The following is a 26524-nucleotide window of genomic DNA, read 5'->3' on the forward strand; positions in this document are numbered from 1 at the left end:
ACCCACCTTATTAGAATAGAGAAATAAAGAGACTAAGAAGGAGATGCAGATTGGAAAGAAATAGAGTTAGAAATGGCTGGAAAGTAAGGAGAAATTGAAGGAACTTAATAGGAAATTGAATCTAGCAAAGAAGGCAGCTAAGGATAACATGATGGCAAGCATAATTGGCAGTCATACAAATTTTAGTGAAAATGGAAGGGTATGTTTAGGTATTTTAAGGCAGAAACAGGTTCCAAGAAGGACATTCAAGGAATAATTAATGAACAAGGGGAGTGTGTATGTGAGGATCTTCAAAAGGCAGAAGTATTAAGTCAGCAGTATGTAAAGATTGTTGGTTACAAGGATAATGTCCAGATAGAGGAGGAGACTAATGCTATAGAAATATTAACATTTACATATTATAACAATGACATTTACAATAAGATACAAAAGTTGAAAACTAGAAAAGTGGCTGGAATTGATAAGATTTCTGGGAATATACTAAAGACAAAGGGTTGGAATATAGTACCATATCTTGGGAATATACTAAAGACAAAGGGTTGGAATATAGTACCATATCTTAAGTTCTTATTTGATTGTTGTTTGCTTGAAGGAGCTATACCACATGAATGGCGAGTTGCTTTAGTAGTCCCTGTGTATAAAGGAAAGGGTGATAGACATAAAGCTAAAAATTAGAGACCAGTAAGTATGACATACATTGCATGTAAGCTTTGGGAAGACATTCTTTCTGATTATATTAGACATGTTTGCAAAATTAATAACTGGTTCGATAGAAGGCAGTTTGGTTTTAGGAAAGGTTATTCCACTGAAGCTCACCTTGTGGGATTCCAGCAAGATATAGCAGATATCTTGGATTCAGGAGGTCAAATGGGCTGTACTGCGACTGACCTGTCTAAAGCATTTGATAGGGTAGATCATGGGAGATTACTGGCAGCAAAAATGAGTGCAATTGCACTAGACAAAATAGTGACTGAATGGGTTGCTATATTTCTAGAAAATAGATCTCAGAGAATTAGAGTAGGCGAACCCTGTAATAATTAAGAGGGGAATTCCTCAGGGCAGTATTATTGGAACTTTATGTTTTCTCATATATATAAATGATATGAGTAAACAAGAGGAATCAGAGGTAAGGCTTTTTGAGGATGATGTTATTTTGTATAGAGTAATAAATAAGTTACAAGATTGTGAACAACTGTAACGTGACCTCGATAATGTTGTGAGATGGACAGAAGGCAATGGTATGTTGATAAACGGGGTTGAAAGTCAGGTTGTGAGTTTCCCAAATAAGAAAAGTCCTCTCAGTTTTAATTACTGTGTTGATGTGGTGAAAGTTCCTTTTGGGGATCATTGTAAGTATCTAGGTGTTAATATAAGGAAAGATTTTCATTGGGGCAAACACATAAAAGGGATTGTAAATAAAGGGTACAGATCTCTGCACATGGTTATGAGAGTGTTTAGGGGTTGTAGTAAGGATGTAAAGGAGAAGGCTAATAAGTTTCTGGTAAGACCCCAACTAGAGTATGGTTCCAGTGTATGGGACCCTCACCAGGATTACCTGATTCAAGAACTGGAAAAAATCCAAAGAAAAGTAGCTCGATTTCTTCTGGGTAATTTCTGACATATTATTGTATTGAATAATAGGTGGTATTTAACATAATAATTAATAATATATTAATGTATTCAATAGGTGGTATTTAACAAAATTATAAGAATTTGTATCACAAGTAGATCTTCAATACGGTCAAAAAATGAAATTTATAACCTGCAATAGGTGGTATGTTCCAAGCTGTCAGCAGAGAGATGGCGTGGAATGACATTAGTACATGAATAAGTTTGAGTGGTGTCTTTAAAAGTAGGAAAGATCACAATATGAAGATAAAGTTGGAATTCAAGAGGACAGATTGGGGCAAATATTCATTTATAGGAAGGGGGGTTAAGGATTGGAATAACTTACCAAGGGAGATGTTCAATAAATTTCCAATTTCTTTGAAATTATTTAAAAAGAGGCTAGGAAAACAACAGATAGGGAATCTGCCACCTTGGCAACTGCACTAAATGCAGATCAGTATTGATTGATTGAATTAAGGAACCCACACTTCCTTTAATAAGTTATGAAGCTTGGTCTCATCTTAGCCCATATGTGAATGTTCAGTTACACTAAATTGGAACACTGAAAATTTCCAGAACTTTCTGTGCCAGTAAGAGTTGTGCTTGGATACAAATGGCAAACATTTTCAACAGCTGCTAAGAAGTACATGTAACACAAAATCTTCAGTATTCTATGATCATCACCAGTCGTTCTGCACACATCTGAGCATCATGACCTCATTTTTGATCATTTTAGTATTGCATTCCTAACAAGATGTATCTACCCAGAGCGGTCTTCAGACATAATCCGAAAAGGCAGGCCAGTGATCTTCTTTGCTTGATCTAGTCATCTACCTGTTGCTCTTCCTCGTGGTTAATTGCCTTCAAATTTGCCTTGCAAAAAGATCTTTTCAAATTCTGCCCTTCTCTCCTAAAAATGTGGCCTAGTAACTGGATATAGTACCTTTCACTTACACAGGAAGATAGACGATCGGTTAAACGGGATCGGCTCCAGCCCGCAAATCCCCTGCAGCGTTAGATGTGCCTCACTCACCAATAATAATTTAGAACACAATAATGCTTTTGTCTATACAAAAAACTTTTACTCCCTTAAGTAATCATGAATTTTATAACAGACCTCATCAATGAATCCATATCAAAATTAATACAAGAGAAGACTAAAGAAACAATTAAAAAGAGATGAACCCGATAAGACCAATGGCTACAAAACAAGGCGGAGAACGATGACAGGAGATGGACAAGTCCATTGCTTCAAAAAGACAAACCCCATGCTTAAAATTAGGAGTTCCCACCTGTTCAAAAAGGAATTCAAGAAATAGGAGAGGAAAGCAATCCAAAAGAAGTGGCAGAGTAGAAGAGGATGAGGTAAACACTGTACCTAGGAGGACAGTATTGGACAGACCATACAATGGGTACCAAGACCAACAATAGTCATTGAGACAAAAGAGGACCAAGATCTACAGACAGGAGATACAATAATAAAATTCCTACACAGAAATAAAGTAGAAGGAGATATACCATACAAAGAACTCAACAGCAGAGGCATCAACAAGGTGAAGGTTTTCAAGATGGGGATACTCTTTCAATATATCAAAATGATGGATAGCTGAAGTTTTTGGCTAAGTAGAGTGCTTTTCAGAAGAATTCATTTCTCCTGAGGATACCCCCAAAGACAGTTACGGACGACGGGATAGGAAAGGAATGGGAGTGGTAAGGAAGCTTTTTTTTTTTTTGCTACTTGCTTTACGTCGCGCCGACACAGATATGTCTTATGGAGACGATGGGACAGGAAAGGCCTAGGAAGTGGAAGGAAGCGGTCGTGGCCTTAATTAAGGTACAGCCCCGGCATTTGCCTGGTGTGAAAATGGGAAACCACGGAAAACCATATTCAGGGCTGCCGACAGTGGGGCTCGAACCCACTGTCTCCTGATTACTGGATACTGGCCGCACTTAAGCGACTGCAGCTATCGAGCTCGGTTGGTAAGGAAGCGGCCGTGGCCTTAATTAAAGCCTGGTGTGAAAATAGGAAACCACGGAAAACCATCTTCAGGGTTGCCAACAATGGGATTCAAACCCAAAGACAGTAGCAAGCAGGATCCCTAGACTAAAAATATATGATTTTGCTATGGAATACCGAAAAAGCAAAACGCTCTACCCAACATCGAACCAAAGACATCAGATAAAACTGACCGTCATAGTACAGAAACATTCCTACGCAATCTCCTTAAAACTGCCCGATTTCTACAGAATCAACCCTTAACCCTAGTTCTGCTGAAGGATTTTATTTCAAATACTGAGGGTACAATTACTGGTTTACAGACACATTAAATTTTTTTGAGAGCCACAAAGAAATCATAATATACATGTACACAAGTACCTTGTTTATCCGGCCCTCATTAATCCGGATCTCCGGTTTATCCAGATCGAAAATAACAAAAATTTATTTTTACTCGTAGGCCTACACTACAGTATTTCTTTTAAGACGTCGACTCTTCTTGAATGTCTTTTCCACCAAGGACAGTTAAGGACAGGAATTGGAAGTAATTTGGCCACGGTCTATCAAAGGTACCGTTCCGTCCGGGACAGCTGAGGTGGGATTCGAACCCACGCTCTTCTGAATGCAACGCACTATTAATTCACTGATGGTGAATTCGTAAATGAAACCGGTGTTCCATCAGAAGAAACAATGGCTCATGGAGAGGCAACAATGTAGCTAGACAAACTGATGGCCTATTTAGAATCCTTGACTGAAATCACACCGGCAGAACTGTTAGTAAAACATCTTAGTGATCGTGCTGCGTGCAAACACTATACAAATCTAGAACAGAAAAAACTCACACAATTATTTTAATGCATAAAACAGTCGTAAATGTACAAAAAGAGTTATATTTTTTTGTATAACTGAAAAAAGGTATTACTGTACAACTTATGTTAATAGATTATATAACGTGTACTGTATTTGTTATTTAGTTTTTTCCGGATTATCCAAATTTTCGATAATCCGGATCAGTTCCGGTCCCACTTAATCTGGATAAACGAGTTTCTTGTGTATTGCATATAATTTTAAAGTACAAAAATAAAACTCAACAGTGACGCAAGAAACAAAACGATTAAATTAATAATAAAGGGTAATATTGTGAAAAATATTTAAACAAATATAAACAATTTAAAAAAAAACAATCCTGGCCTAAAAGTGGCTGAAATGATTTAGTGCTGTGACTGAAAACATTATAATTATGTAATTTGTGCAGTATAAGCTTGTGTTTGAGATCCATACATTTACTTTAGGGCATTAGTTCCTTTCCAGAACCCAAGTATAAGAAAACAGAAAAGTACGAGGACGGTTTGAAAAGTTCTCGGAATCACCGCTAGATGTCAGTGCTAGAGCAACGAAGTTCCCCCGCAATAATCGCACATCCTTTGTGAGTGAACACATGGCGCGTCAGTGCTCTAGCCGCAGGAGTGGGGTAGTGACGACTCTTTGTTGTTGTTCCCACGTTGTGATTTGTGACAATGGAAAAAACTGAGATTTGAGCAGTGATTAAATTCTTTGTAAAGAAAGGTATGAAAGCAAGGGAAATTCATGCTGACTTTCAGAACACACTGGGGGACTCTGCTCCTTCATTTTCAACTGTTGCCAAGTGGACCAGCGAGTTTAAATTTGGTCGGGAGAGCTTGGATGATGATCCGCGTAGTGGAAGGCCAAAAGTGCATAAAATGGTCATGGAGGATCGTCGACTGAAAGTGCAGAAGATTGCTGAAGCTGTAGGGATGTCTTCTGAACGGGTATATTATATTTTAACCGAAGAATTGGGTATGAAAAAATTATCCGCAACATGGGTGCTGCGGCTCTTGACATTGGACAATAAACGCACCAGATTGGAAATGTCTGAACAAAGTCTGGCCCGTTTTCAGTGCAACCAACAAGATTTTTTGCGCCGGTTTGTGACTACAGATGAAACTTGGGTCCATTACTATACCCCAGAGACAAAACAGCAGTCAAAGCAGTGGAAACATGCTGATTCACCACCACCAAAGAAAGCAAAGGCAGTGCGTTCGGCCGGAAGGTTATGGCCTCAGTTTTCTGGGATGCAAAAGGCATTCTGCTGATAGATTATCTTCCTACTGGCCAAACAATTATGGGGCAATAGTATGCAAACCTCCTAGACCAGCTTCAGGAAAAGATACATGAAACAAGGCCTGGTTTGGCAAGGAAAAAGGTCATCTTTCATCAGGACAATGCTCTGCCGCACACAAGTGTTATTGCCATGGCAAAACTTCATGAACTGGGGTACGAATTGTTGCCACATCCACCTTATTCACCTGATTTGCCACCATCAGACTTTCATCTATTCCCCAAGCTGAAAATTTTCCTCGGTGGACGGAGATTTTCTACAAAGGATGAAATGACAGCTGAATTGGAGAGGTATTTTGCAGGCCTGGAGGAATCTCATTTTCGAAATGGGATCAAGGCATTGGAACATTGCTGGACCAAATGCATTAGTCTACAGGGAGACTATGTTGAAAAATAAAAGCAGTTCCACCGAGGTAAGATACTTAATTCTAGTACATTCCGAGAACTTTTCAAACCACCTACGTACAAGATTGGGGCTTCATTACGGGGTGGTATATTTCTCGGTCCCGGGTGGCGAATGGTAAATGGGACACTTTTTTTGGGAAAATTAATTTCTGGAGGTACAATATCACACCAATTCACACTAACATCCCCAATACTTAAATTACCAGTTGCCTGAATACCTGTTGTAGAACCTAGGAGCTCACCAACATACGAGCGACTGGACTTTGGGAAACCCTGTGATAATGTACCCGCTTCACTCACACTTTCATTTTGAATTTCATCATCCGACGAACTCTTCACATTATCCTCCACACAATAATCACCATCACTATATGCATCATCAAATAAGTCTTTCAATTTCATTATCGTCAACTTAAACAAGTGCCATGTTGCTTTCCTGACAATACCTTGAAGTGTACATACTGTATAAAATAGTGTCTGCCTTCCAAATAAATGCTATTGGTGATTCACAAATACATTTAAAAGAAAGATAAACCTTCTAACTAACAGCTAAACAAACTACTCCTGCCATCTTTCGAGATTTATACGAACTACAACAATTTTCCCGGCTGACTGTCAGACAGACTATAGCAATTGAGAAACAGTCTCTCCGTCTGTCAGACAGACAGTCTGCGGGTCTTGGGTTAAGGAAAGCGTACAAAAGGAAGACCAGAAGAGGCAGATCATGCTTCTTCAGAGCTACACAAGGGAAGATAAAGGAACTTACCACGAAAGAATACATGGTGACTGAAAAAAACATCAGAAATCGAATTACTCTGCCTATACACGCAGACTCCACAGAAGATATTACTGAAAATCTTATTTTCAACACTTATCAAAAGAAGAGAATATTAGAGGTACAAGGGATATCAACTGCAAAAGAGATAAGCCAAATTGTCAATCACAATAAATGGTGATCCAGGTTTTGGAAGAGAGAGATAAATTTGTTTCTAAGTGAAAGGTAAAGACCTACAACACAAAAGAAAATGAATGACACAATAAGAAGAATGAAGAATAAGAAAGCACCCGGACCCGGGCCAGATCAGATACACACTGAACACACAGAAAGCTCAATACATATATGGATGGTCTAACAGACGTACGGAGTAGCCTTTAAAAACAACATATTTAAAATACCGTATAATCTTGAATACCAACCACACTGTTTTTTTGAAAATATCGCTTCCAAAATTGGGTGCGGGTCTTATTTAAAATTTTGGGAAATTTATCACCGCTGGCGCAGCTTGGCAACAATGCTCTCTCCGCTCTCAGTATACGCTACTTCCGCACTTGGCGTCAGTCTCACGCACATTCTCGGAGTATCAACATGAATTCCACAAAGCGTTTGCCATCTTTTACTGTGAGTGAGAAACTGAAAGTAGTTCAGGAAGCTGAAATTATTGGAAATCGTGCTGCTGGTAGGAAATACGATATTGACGAGTCGTGTATTCACGATCGGAGAAAGAAGAAAAATGTGCTATTAACATGTAGTGGTGATCGTAGAGCTTTTCGTGGACTGAGTGTACAGTTTTGACGGCATGGAATCGTATCCCTGGAGACCTCATACGGAAGAGCTTCAGGAAATGTAGCATTTCTAATGCTATGGATGGCAGCGATGATAACATTTTGTGGGATGGTGATGGTGATGAAAGTTCCAAAGTTGGTACCGATGATGATGATGTGACCCTATCCCTCTTCATTGTCGTCCGCCTTCACCCTTACCTTCCCCTTCACCAGCTGTGGCAGGAGACATTCTTAAGGAAATGTTAGCTCCCCACCAACAATATTTTCAGTGTTGTCATATCAATGCACAATCGCTTCTTTGTCACTTTGACGAAATACAGGCTCTTTTTAGTAACAGTAACTTGCATTGTATTTGTGTAACAGAGACATGGTTACAGCAGTCACTCAAATCTGATCTCGTAAAGCTGAATAACATGACGTTACATCGCCTAGATCGCTTAAATCGTGTAGGGGGCGGTTGCGCTATATAATGCCGTAGCGACTTAAAAAGTAAAATAATTATGACCTCAGATCTAAGACTCCATTTCGACCTGAATTCATGTTTGTTGAACTCTTGGTTAATAATCAAAAACTACTGATCAGAGTGGTATACAAGGCGCCGGACATACGACATATATCTGACCTAGAAGTGGCATTATCGAAGTTAACTCCGCTGTACGAAAACATAATCATTCTTGGTGACTTCAATACTAATCTCCTAGTTACAAGTAACGAATCAATATACTTACAAAACGTATTCCATGGCATGGATTACAATATACTGACACTAGACGCGACTAACCATGTTCACAGAATAAACCACACGTCTCACACACTGATTGACCTTATTATTACAAACAATCCGCAGAAAGTGGTAAAACATGGACAGGTTGCTGTACCAGGTATTTCGACCCACGATCTCATATACCTATGTTACTCTCTCAAGGCACCAAAGTACAAAACCAGGTACATAATGCGAAGAGACTTCAAGCATTTTAATACTGAGATAATACGAAATGAAGCATATCAATTGCCGTGGAATGACATTCTACTGACTAATGACATTGATGATAAGGTTGACAGACTGAACTCTTTAATATTAGGACTGTATGACAAACACGCTCCGAAGAAGCAAATTCGAGTTTCTCACCCTTCGTCTCCTTGGCTAACAAATGAAATTAAGTCGGTCATGGCAAATCGTGATGCTTGGTATAGGCGATTTAGGCGAACTGAAAGCACTAGTGATTTTGAAAATTACCGTATTCTCCGAAATCAAGTTAAGAAATTAATTCGTAACAGCAAGTATAAATATATTCAAGAGATAACAAACAGACGAAATTCAGCACTAATATGGAGACATTTGCATCAGATGGGTATAGGTCGCAGCCTGACCATGCAGACACCCAGTATACCACTTGATGATCTAAATTCTCATTTTATGAAAGCAGCATACACTAATAATGATATTACTGACAATAATGACTATGATGCTAACTATCCTAATAATGATAATAATAATAATAATAATCATCATCAACCAGTTGATGACCTAACTGATGATGATATTAACGCCATAAATGCTCATTCCCGAGTAAATCAAGTAAAATTCACTTTCAAAAAAGTTGGGGCGAACGATGTGAAGCATGTAATTTACTCCCTCAAGTCTGATGCTCCGGGTAATGACGACATACCATTATCTTTCATAAAAAATATTATTGGTGCCATATTACCTATTCTGACGCATATATTTAATCATTGCCTTGTACAGGGAGTATTCCCAACTGTGTGGAAGCACGGTATCGTCATTCCTATTCCTAAGAAGAATTCTCCTAGTTTACCATCAGATTATCGCCCTATATCAATTCTCCCACCCCTTTCCAAAGTACTAGAACGCTTGGTACACGAACAAGTCCTCACTTACTTGACTAACTTCTCACTGCTTGACCCTTACCAATCTGGTTTCAAGAAAGGACACAGCACAACGACTGCCCTACTGAAAGTAACTGATGATATCCGACAGGCAATGGACACTCGACAAGTGACTGTACTGGTTCTACTTGATTTTTCTAGTGCTTTTGATACTGTTGTTCCTCAATTGCTACTTTCAAAATTGGATTCATTAAATTTCAGCAAGACGGCAATAAACTTTTTCAGTTCGTACCTCAAAAATCGCCGTCAGTGTGTCAAAGTAAATAACAGCAGATCTGAGTGGCTTAACAAACCCCTCGGTGTCCCCCAAGGGTCTGTACTTGGACCATTGCTGTTTGCAATTTACTTACACGATGTTGCCAAATCGATTACACATTGCAAGTATCATCTTTATGCTGATGATCTGCAGATCTACTACCACTAAAGAACTGATAAAATTCAGAGTACTGTAGAAAAAGTTAATGCTGATTTAAGTCTCATAAGTAATTTTGCATTGAGTAACAATCTCAAAATTAATCCTCTTAAAACGCAAGCAATAATCATTGGTACTTCAAAAAAGTTACACGTCTTAAAACAATACGAAATTCCTCCTGTAGCACTAAACAATACCATTATTCCATTTTGTGAAACAGTTATGAATCTTGGTGTGGCTATAAGCGAAACATTGAACTGGTCGCAACATGTGATGAAAGTGTGCCAAAAGGTATATCAAAGCCTGCATCCTCTGAAGCGGTTTAAAAATATATTTCCTCGGTCCTTGAAAATAAAGCTCATTCAATCACTCTTGTTTCCAATTCTCGAATACTGTGATACAGTTTTTATTGATATCAATAATGAGCAAAGCATGAGACTGCAACGTGCCCAAAATGCATGCATCAGGTATGCATTCGACATACAACCATACGCCCATGTATCCCCATTCTATACACAATTATCTTGGTTACGACTGAATGACAGACGTAGATTCCACGCAACTACTTTGGTGTATCAAGTGCTTTCTGAAAACACCTTACCTATCCACCAGATTTCGCTACCTTAGTTCCCTGCACCTGTTCAATACCCGGTCAGGCTGTACGCTAGAAATTCCTGTGCATCGAACCGCAACCTACAACAGATCCTTCACTATCACCGCCACGAGCTGGTGGAATGAACTCCCCAATGACATCAGGGAAGCTAAATCTAAGACAAAATTTAAAATCCTTTGCCAGCGTCATCTTTTAAGCACTTCCAGTCTTTCTTGAGTGTGAATGGGATGCATGAATGAGAGTGAATATGGTTGTTTATTGCAATGTGTTCCTGTATATAATTTAGTTATACTTTACTCACCTTAGTTTAGTCAGTGATACTTTAGTTGCTTTAGTTATACTTTAGGTTGTAAAGATTTCATATGTTTAAATTTTATGTAAAATATACATTGTATATACATGAAGTGGTTAAGTGTAAGAAAGGGCCGGGAGCCCTAACTTCGCCACAATAAAGACGCTTTAATAATAATAATAATAATAATAATAATAATAATAATAATAATAATGAACTCGTTGGATATCGTTCTGGAAATGTTTGTTTACTTTTATTTGTATTTTCTAATCATTTGATGTGTGTTAGTAAAGACTGTAAATAATTTGACTTCACTTTTTTTTTTTTTAATTTCCTTTCAAAATAAGGGGCGGGTCTTAATCGGTGGTATTCGAGATTACACGGTATCACACACACATGAAAAAGAAGCTGATAAAATGATACTAGAATGTCAATTTAGATTCTCTAAAGAGAGAAATTCAGACTTTAGAATGCCTACTGAAAGAAATAGAACACACAGTAATGAAACCCAGAGCAAAATTTTACGGTCTTGACTACAAGAAAGCAATCGACATAATAAATAAGGAAATGCTAATAAATAAAAATTTTAAAAATATTTCACAAAATGCGGCCACTAGCCTAACTGATAGAAAACAACCTGGTATGCAATTTAACAAAATTTGACAACAGAGTTGCAGTACTGTAGCAGATGGGGCAAACAGTGTGTTGCAAAGAGACCAATGAGCCCACTACTATTGAACATTATACCCAGTTGCACCAGGACATCTTGTTGACTAACCAGCTATCCAGGTATTTAAAAACATATGCTTGTTCCAAAATCCCTCCTTGAATGGAAATTTTTAAAATATTTCCTCGATATACTAAACTATATCCATTTTATCTTTGCTGTGTAGATCCTTATACTGTATTTTTTCAGACACTTTGCATAGCCTCATCTTATTGAGAGTACTAAGGCTACCTGTTAGAACCGCTTGATCTGCCAATTTCAGTGTGTGCACAACTCGATCAGCTATCTTTAGACCTACAGTTGTTCTTCTCAAGGCCTCATTTAGGATTGCATCAGCAAAGACACTAAAGAATCCTGGTGATATTAACTAACCTTGGACAACGGTCTTGCAGATTTTTTTTTTTTTTTTTTTTTACATGTTGTTTTACGTCACGCCGACACAGATAGGTCTACAATGAAGTATTTATTTATTTTCCACCTAGTCGATACAATGATTGCCTAAGGCAATTTTTATTGGTCAAAAGTGGTACATGTTTCGTATATTATCAACATCTTCAGCCACATAACACAGTTTAGATGAAAAATATAAAATTGACAAAGTAATGCTTTAGAGGAAGTGTCCTTGAAATTAACATAAGATTGACAAGATTAAAACAAACAAATAACTCAAGAGAAAATATATAAATTATTTCTACAATAGAAAGCAGTCGTCAAGGAAACACTTGTACAATATTCCATAGAGAAATTGTCCTAATAAATATTCTTTTCTTAATAATCCATGAAAAAAGATCAATTTATAAATTAAAAATTATACATTTTATAAGTAATTATCGAAATGAAGAAATCCTGATATCACAGTGCGGCTCTTATTATTAATGTAGATGAAAATATAACTAATTCCTAGTTGTCAAATCTTATTAAGCCTGCTTTCCTTTGGAACAGTAACTCCTGTCATTCTTTCACAGTTTTGCGCCGGGTGTAATACTGATGATGCGTTCTTCCTTGTTCTTGCACCTGAGGAGGAGGAGGAGGAGCGGGGGATATAGGTGTGTCAAGAACTTCCTTGCTGTCACCTATAGCTTCAACTGAGGAGGAACAAGTTGTAGGGCTATCTGTAGGTGGAGAAATTCCAATTCTTTTTTCTTGATCCTTCTCAAGCATTTTCAAATATACTAGAATTTGATAATATAATGGATTCTTATATTCTACAGCCTCATTAAGGTTATCATTTTTCTTTACAAGTTGGTCTAGATGAATGTACAGGTCTTCATATGTGTTCATTAAGCTGCCCTTTTTTAACTTTTTTATGATGGTCAGGTCTTGTTCTATGTTTGTAAATTTATGACCTGTGGCAGTCATGTGTGATCCCATTGCTGAGAATCTTCTATGTTTTTCAGCATTCACATGTTCCAAATATCTAACTTTAAAATTGCGGCCAGATTGTCCTATGTATGTGTTCTTACATTCAAAGCATGTGAGTTTATATATACCGGAATCAAAAAATTTATCTTTTTCCGAGAGATTTATTGTATCATGGTTGAAAATACTATGTTTCATGTTGTTATTGGTGGAAAATGCAATTTTGAAATTTTTTCTTTTAAATAAATTTGTTATTACATGAATGTTTGGATTATTATATGTGAACTTGATATATTTTTCAGTTTTACTAGGTTCGACTGCTAATTTAGATTGTTGCTTCTCCGAAAATTTATTAATTATTTTATCAATCATGTTATTGTTGAAACCATTCAAGAGGGCTGAAGATGTTGATAATATACGAAACATGTACCACTTTTGACCAATAAAAATTGCCTTAGGCAATCATTGTGTCGACTAGGTGGAAAATAAATAAATACTTCATTGTGAATCTATTGAAGTGCGATACGGACCATGAAGCTGATTTTATGTAACAGATAGGTCTTACGACGACGATGGGATACGAAAGGCTTAGGAGTGGGAAGGAAGCATCTGTAGCCTTAATTAAGGTACAGCCCCAAGCATGTGCTTGGTGTGAAAATGGGAAACCACAGAAAACCATCTTCAGGGCTGCCGACAGTAGGGCTCAAACCCACTACCTCCTGGATGCAAGTTCAAAGCTGCACGCCCCTAACCGCACAGCCAACTTTGCAGATTCTTGCTGTGCTTTAGTAGCTACTGCCGGCTAATTCTGACTACTGCTTTTATAATACCTACTCAAGTTTAATGGCAAAGTGTGTATTGGACTAATGTATTTTAAAGATTAAGTCAAGACTTATTTTATTCCAAAAGACCATAGCACAGGATGTCATAAACAAAATTTTATACCAATTCTCCCATACAACAGTCTGTTCAGTTCTTGTGTCCAATATAAATGAAAGATGCAAATGTGGCACAGTAAACGAATTTACCATTGTTCACAAAGTTTATCACTCAAAAAAGTATTTATTAGATTTGTTTATTAATACATACCAACTTGAGCAGCATCAGACAGCTTGTGGAGTGTCAGAAGGTTACATACAACAGCAGAACTGGCTGAAGCTAGCGATACATTAGCAGATCGTAGCTGGTTGATTACAACATCAGCGGAAGTGGAATTCAGTTGTCCAGGATCAATCAAATGGGGCACAACATAATCACGAACAGTCTCACCCCCAACAGACAGACCAAACTCTAAGTTCATGGTTTTCACGATCTCCAACAAATCTTAAACACATAAGAAAATAAATTAATCATAAAATAGAGTACACATTACCTTTCCCTCTACACCATTTATGTTTTGCAATGAATTTCTAATATAGATAAGGGTGTAATAGTGTGTGTGTCACAAAATATATTGGGCTGGTAAAGTTTGAAAACTTGAAGTGGTAAAACGTTATGATCTTTAAACCAATGCAACATGAATATATTACAAGTTCAAAAGTGATATGAAACTAACAACTGTGGGTATGTTTTAATGCCTGCACTTAGAAAAAGCCCATTGGCTGTGATGCCGGGTAGAAAATAATTTTCATTTTTATTTATGCACACAATCTTTGCTCACAGAGTTATGCCTCATAGCCAAAGATCATTATGTTAAGTCCTCTTCTTCACTTCTTTTGCCTTTCTAACAAAGACTGCAGTGATGTCATTCAGAGAAGAATCCATTTCAGTTTTTCTTCCGCTCCATCACAAATAAAACTCACAAATAACATAAGTTGATTTTTCTATTACCATTGATCACCTTGTGCAAAACAGCATTTTCCATTGAACTGCTTTATTTAGTCTTCAAATGTTTTGATAACCATAAAAATTGAGCAAGACCCCCTACAATAAAGACTGGACAAATTTCATTATCTGTTACTGGTCTTGACTTCCCACTAACTACTTGTACAGTTTTCAGAGATGCAGTGGTGCTGGAATTTTGTCCCACAAGAGTTCTTTAAAATGCTTATAAATCTACCAACACAAGACATATATTTGGATACCTTCAAATAGCACCAGACTAAGCCAGGCCTGTTATTTTCATCGGAGTCTCTTTTTAAGTGGCTGCAGACCACACTGATCAAATAGTATGATATGGTTTCTAAACAATTGTACATTAAATATACCCCATCTGTATTTTATGTCTACCCTTGCATGAATCACCATCAGCAATTTGCAGACACAACTAGCATGACAAAGATCATAGTATCTTGGATGCAATTGTTCTCACCAGATTGCTTGAACTAATGCCTGTTTCCTTAGCTGAATGATTAGTGAAGCAGCCTTTGATTCAGAATGTCCTGGATTCTTTTCCCAGTTATGCTGACAATTTTAGCCATCTGGTTAATTCCTCTAGCTTGGGGATTGTGTATTTGTTTGTCTCAGAACACACCTCCTCTTTCATGCACACAACCAGAGAAACATGCAACAGTGAACATATTCCTCCATAAAGGAAGGCATCCAGCTCTAAAACTGGATCACCTCCATATACGAAACACAATTTGCACGCATGACTCCACTAGTGTGGGGAAAGAAGCAGCAGAACACAATGCTCGAATCCCCAGTAGCAGTTTTATGATATTATCAATAAAATGTTCCATCTTTACAATACTGAAAAAGTTTAATCTTTAAAACAAAGTTAAAGGAACATGTTGGGCCCCTCTTTTAAATGCTTTTATCTTTACCATTTAATTTGAGTTCTTTGCAAGGCTGAAGATGTCCCCAAGAACAAAACATGTTCCTTTAACTTTGTTTTAAATATAAACTTTTTGAGTACTGTAAAGGTGGAACTTTTATTGATCATCATCATCATCATCTGGAGCAGTTTCCAACCACAGGCTGGGTCTGCTTGGAATATAAGCCTCTACATCGTTTTCTGTCCATCCGCCACTTCTCTTCTCTAGTCCAGTTCCCTCCTCTTGCCTCGATGCTCTTCTTTACACCTTTCAGCCATCTGTATCTAGGTCTTCCTTTATATCTCCTTCACTTCAACTCCATTTCTAACATCTTTCTTGATATCCTTTCCTCTCTCATTCTCTTTAACATGTCCATACCACTGCAGCCTTGATTTTTCTATCTTTTCCTTAAGGGTACCTCATTTACCATCTCCCGAACTCTCTCATTTTTTATTCTGTCCACTCTTGTTAAACCTACTCGACACCTTTGAAACTTCATTTCCACTGCTTGCATTCTACTTTTATCCCTCTCCATCACCCACGTTTCTGATCCATAAGTCAGAATTGGCACAAAATAAGTCTTGTAGATAACACCTTTACATCTCGGTGGTACATCCGTGTTCCATATCAATTCCCCCATACCCTTAAAGAATCCATTCGCACACCTTACTCTTTCATTGATTTCCATCCTGTTTTCTCCATTTTCTTCAATTACACTTCCGAGCAGGGGTCGAAAAATACCGGGCGCCCAGTCGCCATGACGCCTGAAAATTTTTACCTGGCGCCTGAATTTTCATATTCGGTTTTGAAAATTTATTGTTTGAAATCCGGAGTTCCCTTATATGTACTCTCCCATCACTTTACAAAGTAACAAGTCGTGTGGTGTTTCACGTTTTTTCTGTAGCTCATATATTCAAATATGTGCAATAAACATTTTCTGTGCTTTTGGTGGCGTTTTGAATTCTGTAATTGCTCTTCGTACCTTGGAACTGGACGTTTCAGTTCTGCGCGGGAGCTGCCTAGCTATCGTTGTAACCCGTCAAACAAGTATCCTTTCATATGGACATATCGTGACACATCCAGTTCTATTACAGATGATCAGCCATCGGTAGCCGAGTACAAAGATCAGACCAGAGTTGTGGAGAAATGCAGAGAACTACTACGTTAAATAATTCCACAAACACTACATTACCGCCATCCTTCCCGTGACTAGCCGTTCCTCAACTATTGCCGCCAAAGCAGTGCTGATCGGTACTGATACTGTAAATTCCCGTGGAATTCATTCTTTGAATTTATAACATACGGAATGAGGTGTTTATCAGTTCTTGTATTTTCACCGAACAATATTTATACTTTTAATTTAATTACAGCATCTTGGTATTGAACGGTTTGCACTTTATAAATACGGTTGTTTTTATTCCTGTGCGTTTATGGAAAATTGGCAATGTAGCATCAGACATCGAAGCCCGCGAACTCGGAAGCCATTTAACGCTGGTGTATTTCATGTTTCTATGCTATACTTGAGAAAATCGGCAAACTGAAACGAACAAAACCGCACAAATTGACTGATGCGAGTAACAAACAGTGTACTCTTTCAGATTTCTTCGTAAGTACGGCCCGTAAATGTAACACAAAGTGATACAGAAGGGAGAAAATGTGAGAAAACACGTGATGGAAGTGCCGACTGTAGAGTTCAGGACGACAATGACCAGCGTGAAATTTATAGTGTTCAAGACAATAATACGTCAAACATAAAAATACGTCGAAATTTCAATTTTCAGGCAAACAGAAATAATTTCAGCACTTTGAGCGAAGTGTGTAAAGAAAATGAATGCTAGTATGTCACAGCATATGAATGCTTTGTTCATGGCATCTTATGTCCGACTCGTTGGCTGAATGGTCAGCGTACTGGCCTTCGGTTCAGAGGGTCCCGGGTTTGATTCCCGGCCGGGTCGGGGATTTTAACCTTCATTGGTTAATTCCAACGTCCCGGGGGCTGGGTGTTTGTGCTGTCCACAACATTCCTGCAACTCACACACCACACATAACACTATCCTCCACCACAATAACACGCAGTTACCTACACATGGCAGATGCCGCCCACCCTCATCGGAGGGTCTGCCTTACAAGGGCTGCAATCGGCTACAAATAGCCACACGAACTTATTATTATGGCATCTTATCATATTGAAAAAAAATAACAGACCCTACACTGATTTTGAAGGTTTGGCTTCATTGTTAAGCAAGCTGAATATTACTGATTCAGAAAAGTATGAGAATTGTAGCTTGAATGACTACCGTGGCTGTGCTATGAAGAAGGAATTGCGAAGTGTAAATTATGCAGTAATTTTCGTAGTATTCCAGACAAACATTCTAAAGGTGTATCCGGATTTTCAGGACCACTTAAACCGGAAACGTTTAAAACATTTGAAAAATCCTATCCTCACTCGAAGTGTCAGGAGGCTGAAAAAATGGCGTAACAGCCCCAAAGGGCCTTGGCCTACCAAGCGACTGCTGCTCAACCCGGAGGCCTGCAGATTATGAGGTGTCGTGCGGTCAGCACAACGAATCATCTTGGCCGTTATCCTTGGCTTTCTTGATCGGGGCCGCCATCTCACCGTCAGATAGCTACTCAATTGTAATCATGTAGGCTGAGTGGACCTCAAATCACCCGTCAGATCCAGGACAAAATCCGTAACCTGGCCGGGAATAGAACCCGAGGCCTCCGGGTAAGAGGCAGGCACCCTACCACTACACAGCGGGGCCGGCAGGAGGCTGAAAGTTTCATGAAAAATCCCGAATGTGCACTTTTAGCGAGGTGCGTCAAGAAAATGAATGCTAATATGTTACAGCATATGAATGCATTGTTCATGGCATCTTATCATACTGCAAAAAAAGAAAAAAAAGGGAACCTTCACTGATTTTGAAGGTTTGTTTGCATTGTTAAGCAAGTTGAATGTTACTGGTGGGAAATCAAACAGGCACATGTAGTGTAATTTTAAAAGAAGCTGGCCTTGAAGGTGACTGGTGATTATTTGGGTTAGTATCTCTTAAAATATAAATTTCCATTCTTATATGAACTGAGACTATACTACTTAAGGTCACACTTCAAAAATAATACGTAGCTTTATCCTAGTCTAACCTGTGGTGTTCATAATGTATATTTGCGAAAAATGTGCTGGCTCCTGATGAAAAGGGGCTGACTACTGAATTATTTCTATTTTCTTCTACCCCTGCTTCCGAGGTATTTAAAGCATTCAGCTCTTTTCAATTGCTCCCCTCGTAATGACATGCCGTTATACACTCGGTTCTTGTTTCGTGTCGCTACCAGCACTTCACACTTTTGTGCTGAGAACTTCATTCTATAAGATAACAAAACTTCCTCTCATACACTGAGCTGTTCCTGCACTTCACTCTCACACTTTCCCCATATTAATAGATCATCTGCGAAGAACATCGCTTTCATTCTTCTCTCTCAAATGGTCTGTACTACTTTCTGTATTATATCACCCATCACCACTATAAATAGCAGAGGTGAGAGGGCACTTCCTTGCTTTACACCATTTGTTAACTTAAACCATCTAGTTCTTTCGGTTCCAAAATATCATAAAACAGTTCAGAGTTGACAATATGGGCTAATTATGACATATTACATGTAACCCCTCGAAGCATTTATTGAAGAACTCAAAAGACATATTGAAAGACTGGAGTCTGAACAGTGATACCAATTTGTAAAATCAGAAAGTGATAAAGTAGTTTCCCGAAATATATATGTGGAAACAATTGCTGGTTTGCGAGGTCAAACCACAGGATAATTTATTCATATCACTAATCAAATTACAAAGAGACGCGATCCCCTGAATTAAAAAAAAAAAAAAAAGTGTGCGTGGTGTGTGTGTGTGTGTGTGGGGGGGGGGGAAATGGTTTAGAAATTCAGGTTCTTTAAGATTTGGAAAACTAATATTATCAGAATCAGAAAATGGTTCATGGTGTGGGTTATTGTAGTCACGTCCTAGTTCGTGAACCATGGGCAACGGCTGAGTGGCCTAGTAAGTGGTCCTGAGAGTCGGGATACCAGTTGCTATGGAATGGGAGTGGGCATCTCGGACATATTCCGAGTCATGGACCTCCTTGTCCTCAGGCGGCTAGGACTATACAATTCACCGGTGGTCCATAACCCATTAAGAGGAGAGATCCCCACTTGGACTATGTGCAAGTAGGGTAGCATCCTGCTTCATGAATTTACCAAGCTCAGAACATTTTAAGCAAGCCTCGGACCTATGGGAGTAACAGAGTCCCACTCCCAATTGACAGGCGAGGGACTCCTTGGAAACAACTTGGCGAACGAAATGGAATTCGATGGGGAGCTATCAATATTAATGGGGCTTATGGAAGAAAGAAAATAGAACTGGCTGAGTCAGCAAAGAGGATGCATCTGGATGTGCTAGGAGTAAGTGATATTCGGGTAAGGGGAGATAACGAGGAAGAAAAAATGAAATGGCGTATGGCTTTTAGTCCCGGGAGTGTCCGAGGACATGTTCGGCTCGCCAGGTGCAGGTCTTTCGATTTGACTCCCGTAGGCGACCTGCGCGTCATGATGAGGATGAAATGATGATGAAGACAACACATACACCCAGCCCCCGTGCAGAGAAATTAACCAATGACGGTTAAAATTCCCGACCCTGCCGGGAATCGAACCCGGGCCCCTGGGGCCAAAGGCCAGCACGCTAACCATTTAGCCATGGAGGCGGACAACGAGGAAGAGATAGGAGATTATAAAGTGTACTTGACGGGTGTTAGAAAGCGAAGGGCAGAGTCTGGAGTAGGGCTCTTTATCAGGAATACCATTGAACGCAACATAGTTTCTGTTAGGCATGTAAATGAGCAAATGATGTGAGTAGATTTGTCAGCTGGAGGAATTAGGACTACAATTGTCTCCGTGTATTCACCATGTGAGGGTGCAGATGAGGATGTAGTTGACAAGTTTTATGAAGCATTGAGTAACATTGTGGTCAGGGTTAACAGCAAGGATAGAATAGTGCTAATGGGCGATTTCAATGCGAGAGTTGGGAATAGAACTGAAGGATACGAAAGGGTGATTGGTAAATGTGGGGAAGATATGGAAGCTAATGGGAATGGGAAGCGTTTGCTGGACTTCTGTGCTAGTATGGGTTTAGCAGTTACGAATACATTCTTCAAGCATAAGGCTATTCACCACTACACATGGGAGGCTAGGGGTACCAGATCCATAATAGACTATATCTTAACTGACTTCGAATTCAGGAAATCTGTTAGGAATGTACGAGTTTTCCGGGGATATTTTGATGATACAGACCACTATCTGATCTGTAGTGAACTAAGTATCTCTAGGCCTAGGGTAGAGAAAGTGAAATCTGTCTGCAAACGATAAGGGTAGAAAATCTCCAGGACGAGGAAATTAGAAGTACATGGATATGATTAGTGAAAAGTTTCGAACAGTGGACAGTAAGCAGGCCCAGGATATACAAAGAGAATGGGTGGCATACAGAAATGCTGTAGTAGACACAGCAAAGGAATGCCTAGGAACGACTGTGTGTAAAGATGGGAAAAGGCGAACATCTTGGTGGAATGATGAAGTGAGAGCAGCTTGTAAACGTAAAAAGAAGGCTTATCAGAAATGGCTCCAAACAAGGGCTGAGGCAAACAGAGATTTATACGTAAGTGAAAGAAACAGACTGAAACAAATAGTTGGTGAATCCATAAAGAAGTCGTGGGAAAATTTTGGTAATAACCTGGAAAGGCTAGGTCAAGCAACAGGGAAACCTTTCTGGACAGTAATAAAGAATCTTAGGAAGGGAGGGAAAAAGGAAATGAACAGTGTATTGAGTAATTCAGGTGAACTCATAATAGATCCCAGGGAATCACTGGAGAGGTGGAGGAAATAGTTTGAACATCTTCTCAATGTAAAAGGAAATCATCTTGGTGGTGTTGCGAACAGCCAAGCTCATGGGGAGGAGGAAAATGATGTTGGTGAAATTACGCTTCAGGAAGTGGAAAGGATGGTAAATAAACTCCATTACCATACAGCAGCAGGAATAGATGAAATTAGACCTGAAATGGTGAAGTATAGTGGGAAGGCAGGGATGAAATGGCGTCATAGAGTAGTAAAATTAGCATGGAGTGTTAGAAAGGTACCTTCAGATTGGACAAAAGCAGCAATTGCACCTATCTATAAGCAAGGGGACAGGAAGGATTGCAACAACTATCAAGGTATCTCATTGATTAGTATACCAGGCGAAGTATTCACTGGTATCTTGGAAGGGAGGGTGCGATCAGTCGTTGAGAGGAAATTGGATGAAAACCAGTGTGGTTTCAGACCACCAGGATCAGATTTTCACTATGCACCAGGTAACTGAAAAATGCTACGAGAGGAATAGGCAGTTGTGTTTATGTTTCGTAGATCTAGAGAAAGCATATGACAGGGTACCAAGGGAAAAGATGTTCGCTATACTGGGGGACTATAGAATTAAAGGTAGATCATTAAAATCAAAGGCATTTATGTTGACAATTGGGCTTCAGTGAGAATTGATGGTAGAATGAGTTCATGGTTCAGGGTACTTACGGGGGTTGGACAAGGCTGTAATCCTTTGCTGTTCATAGTTTACATGGATCATCTGCTGAAAGGTATAAAATGGCAGGGAGGGATTCACTTAGGTGGAAATCTAGTAAGCAGTCTGGCCTATGCTGACGACTTGGTCTTAATGGCAGATTGTGCCGAAAGCCTGCAGTCTAATATCTTGGAACTTGAAAATAGGTGCAGTGAGCTCGCAGCTGCGATCAACAGTATTCTGTAAGAAGGAAGTCAGCTCCCAGACGAAACTATCTTTACATCGGTCTGTTTTCAGACCAACTTTGCTTTATGGGACCGAAAGCTGGGTGGACTCAGGATATCTTATTCATAAGTTAGAAGTAACAGACATGAAAGTAGCAAGAATGACTGCTGGTACAAACAGGTGGGAACAATGGCAGGAAGGTACTCGTAATAAGGAGATAAAGGCTAATTTAGGAATGAACTCGATGGATGAAGCTGTACGCATAAACCGGCATTGGTGGTGGGGTCATGTGAGGCAAATGGAGGAGGATAGATTACCTAGGAGAATAATGGACTCTCTTATGGAGGGTAAGAGAAGTAGAGGTAGACCAAGACGACAATGGTTAGGCTCAGTTTCTAACGATTTAAAGATAAGAGGTATAAAACTAAATGAGGCCACAACACTAGGTGCAAATCGAGGATTGTGACGATGTTTAGTAAATTCACAGAGCCTTGCAGACTGAACGCTTAAAGGCGTAACAGCCTATAATGATAATGTATGTATGTATGTATGTATGTATGTATGTATGTATGTATGTATGTATGTATGTATGTATGTATGTATGTATGTCAGAAAAGAAGAACAAGAGTTGATCAAAGTAGTTAAGAGAGAAACGAAACATTTTTCAAATTCAGATGTAATGTCAATACTTCTCTCTCAGTGACCTGAACAAGAAAAATCTGCTTTATAATATTGTGATATTTATTGCATACAAACAAGTCCATGAATGTTTCTTCTGCTTTGTAGCTTGCATTTCTTTTCTTTTTCTGATATTTATGAAGAACAGTCAAGCAGAATGACCAAACAAACCTCTAAGGAGAGTAACAGCTAATTCTTAAACCAATTTTTATAACACACTTCATTACTTCACTGTGTCCAATTTCAGTTCTTTTAATATGGAGAAACTCTTGACTTGACCCAACTCTGCACAGGAACAATTCTGAATTTATAGAGATGTGATGTCATGTGACTTCCAGTGAGGTCTATGAAAATCTTTTCAGTTGACACCTAAGGGTGATCTGAACGTATGTGTGTACGTACGCACGCATGTTAATTATGAGGCAGGGAAAGGGTGAAACCTGGTGCTGGCACATAGCCTATTCCTGTCGAATAGCACCAAGCGATCTGCACAAGGCTTAACATCTAAATCCAACAGACGAATCATCAGCAGCGTCATATGCCCTCACTCCATAAGAACACGGAGAGGTTTGGAATTGAACGCAGGCTTTTGGCACACTAACTGGAGTTTAGAAATTGCATACCTTTTCTATACAGTTGGTCAATATTCCGATGGTGAAAATGTTTTCCACCAATGAGTCTTGAACTGTCTGACCACGGTATCAGACCATAAAGACTTGATGCCTTAATGAACATAGAAAAAAGGCAGGCAAATTTATGGCGATTGGCCTTATAAGATTTTCTTGTAGATGACATCATTTGTTTTGCCTCCTGATACGAACTTAGTAGATCATTTATGATATTTTTCCCAAGTCCTTCTGGCCGCCTGGCTGTTAGCTTGCTTCTTTGTCCCCAGGTGATATTTAAACTATTCCTGTACTTTCACTAAAATTACATTAAGCCTAAACCATACATGCAAATTACATACTGAAACAGGTATTTTTAATTAATAAGAAAATTATTTTGATAAGGATTACTTGATTAATCTCAAAATATAATTTTTAACTTTATAGATTATATTTCACTGCAAATTTTAACATAAAAATACTTACTGAAGGTGATATTTTACAGACAGGTAGTATATACCATCTTGGACTTTTTTATAGTTATCCATTCACAAACTTGGTGCCTAGCATTGACAGTTTAGGCAGCATAAGCCATAAAAGCACTCACATGGTTGTTTATTTAACTTCCTTCCCTCAACCCATTGAAGACTAAGCAGCTGAAGTTATATCTTACACTGTGGACTGAGCATTTTAGTGCATTTTCACATTTTTATACAAAAATAACTGATAACCTTACTTACAGACACAAACCTATTTTAGATTCAGCAACGTTTGAGCTACGCATGCATACCTTGTTTTTCAAAATTGGAGCAAAGTCACTAACATTTATAAATAAATTAAAAACCTCTTTTTTCTACTTTCAATTTTTTAAATCTTCACAATGCATATTAAAAGTCTGACTCATTGGCTGAATGGTCAGCGTTGAGGCTTTCGGATCAGAGGGTCCTGGGTTCGATTCCCGGCCGGGTCGGGGATTTTAATTGTGTGTGATTAATTCTTTAGGCTCGGTGACTGGGTGTTTGTGTTAGTTCCAACACTTTCCTCATCATATTCAGACAACACACTACACTACCACCCACCATAGAAACACGCAATAGTGATTGTATCCTTCCATATAAGGTTGGTGTAAGGAAGGGCATCTAGCCGTAAAACAGGTCCAAATCCACATGTGCGCCACAGTTCGCACCCGCGACCCCACAGGTGTGGGAAAAGCGGTAGAAGAAGAAGAAGAAGACTGCATATTAAAAACATGAAAAGTTATGTGTCGCACACACCGTGATATATTTATGAAACACTACATACATACTAATCACTGAAAAATGGAAAAAGTACAAGTGTGGAAACTGGCTCTAGTCATCTGCCGCAGGAGACCATGCCACTATGAAGCTGCCTCAGTACTACCAACTTAGTATTATAATAGAATTAGGTTCCGATGATGTGCTGCTACCTGGTATTTTTCTAATGAACTACAAGCACTGCAGAATGTATTCCAGCACTCCACTAACATTTGTAATACACGGATATATATGCACTGGAACTCAGCGCCTGTATGTCGCTCGTCTTCCACCGAACATTACAAATGAAGCACGGCGTACGTCGCTCGTCTTCAAAGTGTTAGAGTGCCAATGTTGGGCTCCCATTTGTCATATTAGATTAACATTTCAAACACCTAAACCTTTCTCAACACAAGCTTTACAAAGCTACCTATCTATCAAAATCTGTCAGGTTGTTTTTGAGATTAACCTGCATAAACAACAGGCAGACACCTACTACGGACTGTAATGTTTAGAAAGATACAAGATTTTGTGTCACAAACATGTTCCATTACTAACATGGATTATTGGAAAATGTGGAATATTTATTTGTTACAGAACTTTGAAGATTACAGACCCATAGCCCTTTTAAGTGTCTGCTACAAACTACTGGAGAGAGTAATATACAATAGAATCTCAGCCAAAATCCTAGAGCACATACCACTTGAACAAGCTGGCTTCAGACCAAGCCGCAGCTGTACCGACCAGGTGTTAGCCCTAACCACCCATATTGAGAGGGGATTTCAAGATCGAAAGAAGACCGTAGCAGTGTTCGTAGATCTGTCATCAGCATATGACACAGTCTGGCGAAAAGGAATGATTCTCAAATTCCTGAAATTAATCCCTTGTAAGACGCTTGCCACCCTGCTGAATAATATGTTGGCTAATAGAATGATGGAAGTACACCTACATGGCAACATAAGTAAAACTTACAAACTGAGTGACGGATTACCACAGGGATCGGTACTAGCCCCATTGCTCTTCAACGTATATACAGCAGATCTACCTTCAACTAATGCTAGGAAGTTTATATACGCTGACGACATCTGTTTGGCAGCCCAGTCTAGTGATTTTGCTGGAGCAGAAACCACACTCACTAAAGATCTCTGCAGAATTGATAATTATTTTAAAACCTGGCGACTGAAACCAAACATAACAAAAACAGAGGTCAGCTGCTTTCATTTGAGCAACAGACAAGCTAATTATGCCCCTCAGGTTCAATTCAGAGGTCATATACTGAAGTTCAATCCTCATCCAAAATATCTAGGCGTTACCTTGGATCGATCTTTGACTTACAGCGAACATGTACGCAAAACATCTGCCAAGATCAAAACCCGCA

General features: G+C 38.9%; 1 protein-coding gene across 1 annotated transcript in view; it reads right to left on the reverse strand.

Annotated features, from left to right (window-relative positions):
• The window catches only part of bsf (bicoid stability factor), a 351343-nt gene that overhangs the window by 187980 nt on the left and 136839 nt on the right, over positions 1 to 26524 (reverse strand). The window contains exon 8 of the mRNA XM_067153608.2: positions 14112 to 14345. Within this exon, the coding sequence (XP_067009709.2) occupies positions 14112 to 14345 (234 nt within the window). The remainder of the gene's footprint in view (positions 1 to 14111; positions 14346 to 26524) is intronic.

Source organism: Anabrus simplex, chromosome 9, assembly GCF_040414725.1.
Source record: "Anabrus simplex isolate iqAnaSimp1 chromosome 9, ASM4041472v1, whole genome shotgun sequence".
Classification (NCBI taxonomy): domain Eukaryota; kingdom Metazoa; phylum Arthropoda; class Insecta; order Orthoptera; family Tettigoniidae; genus Anabrus; species Anabrus simplex.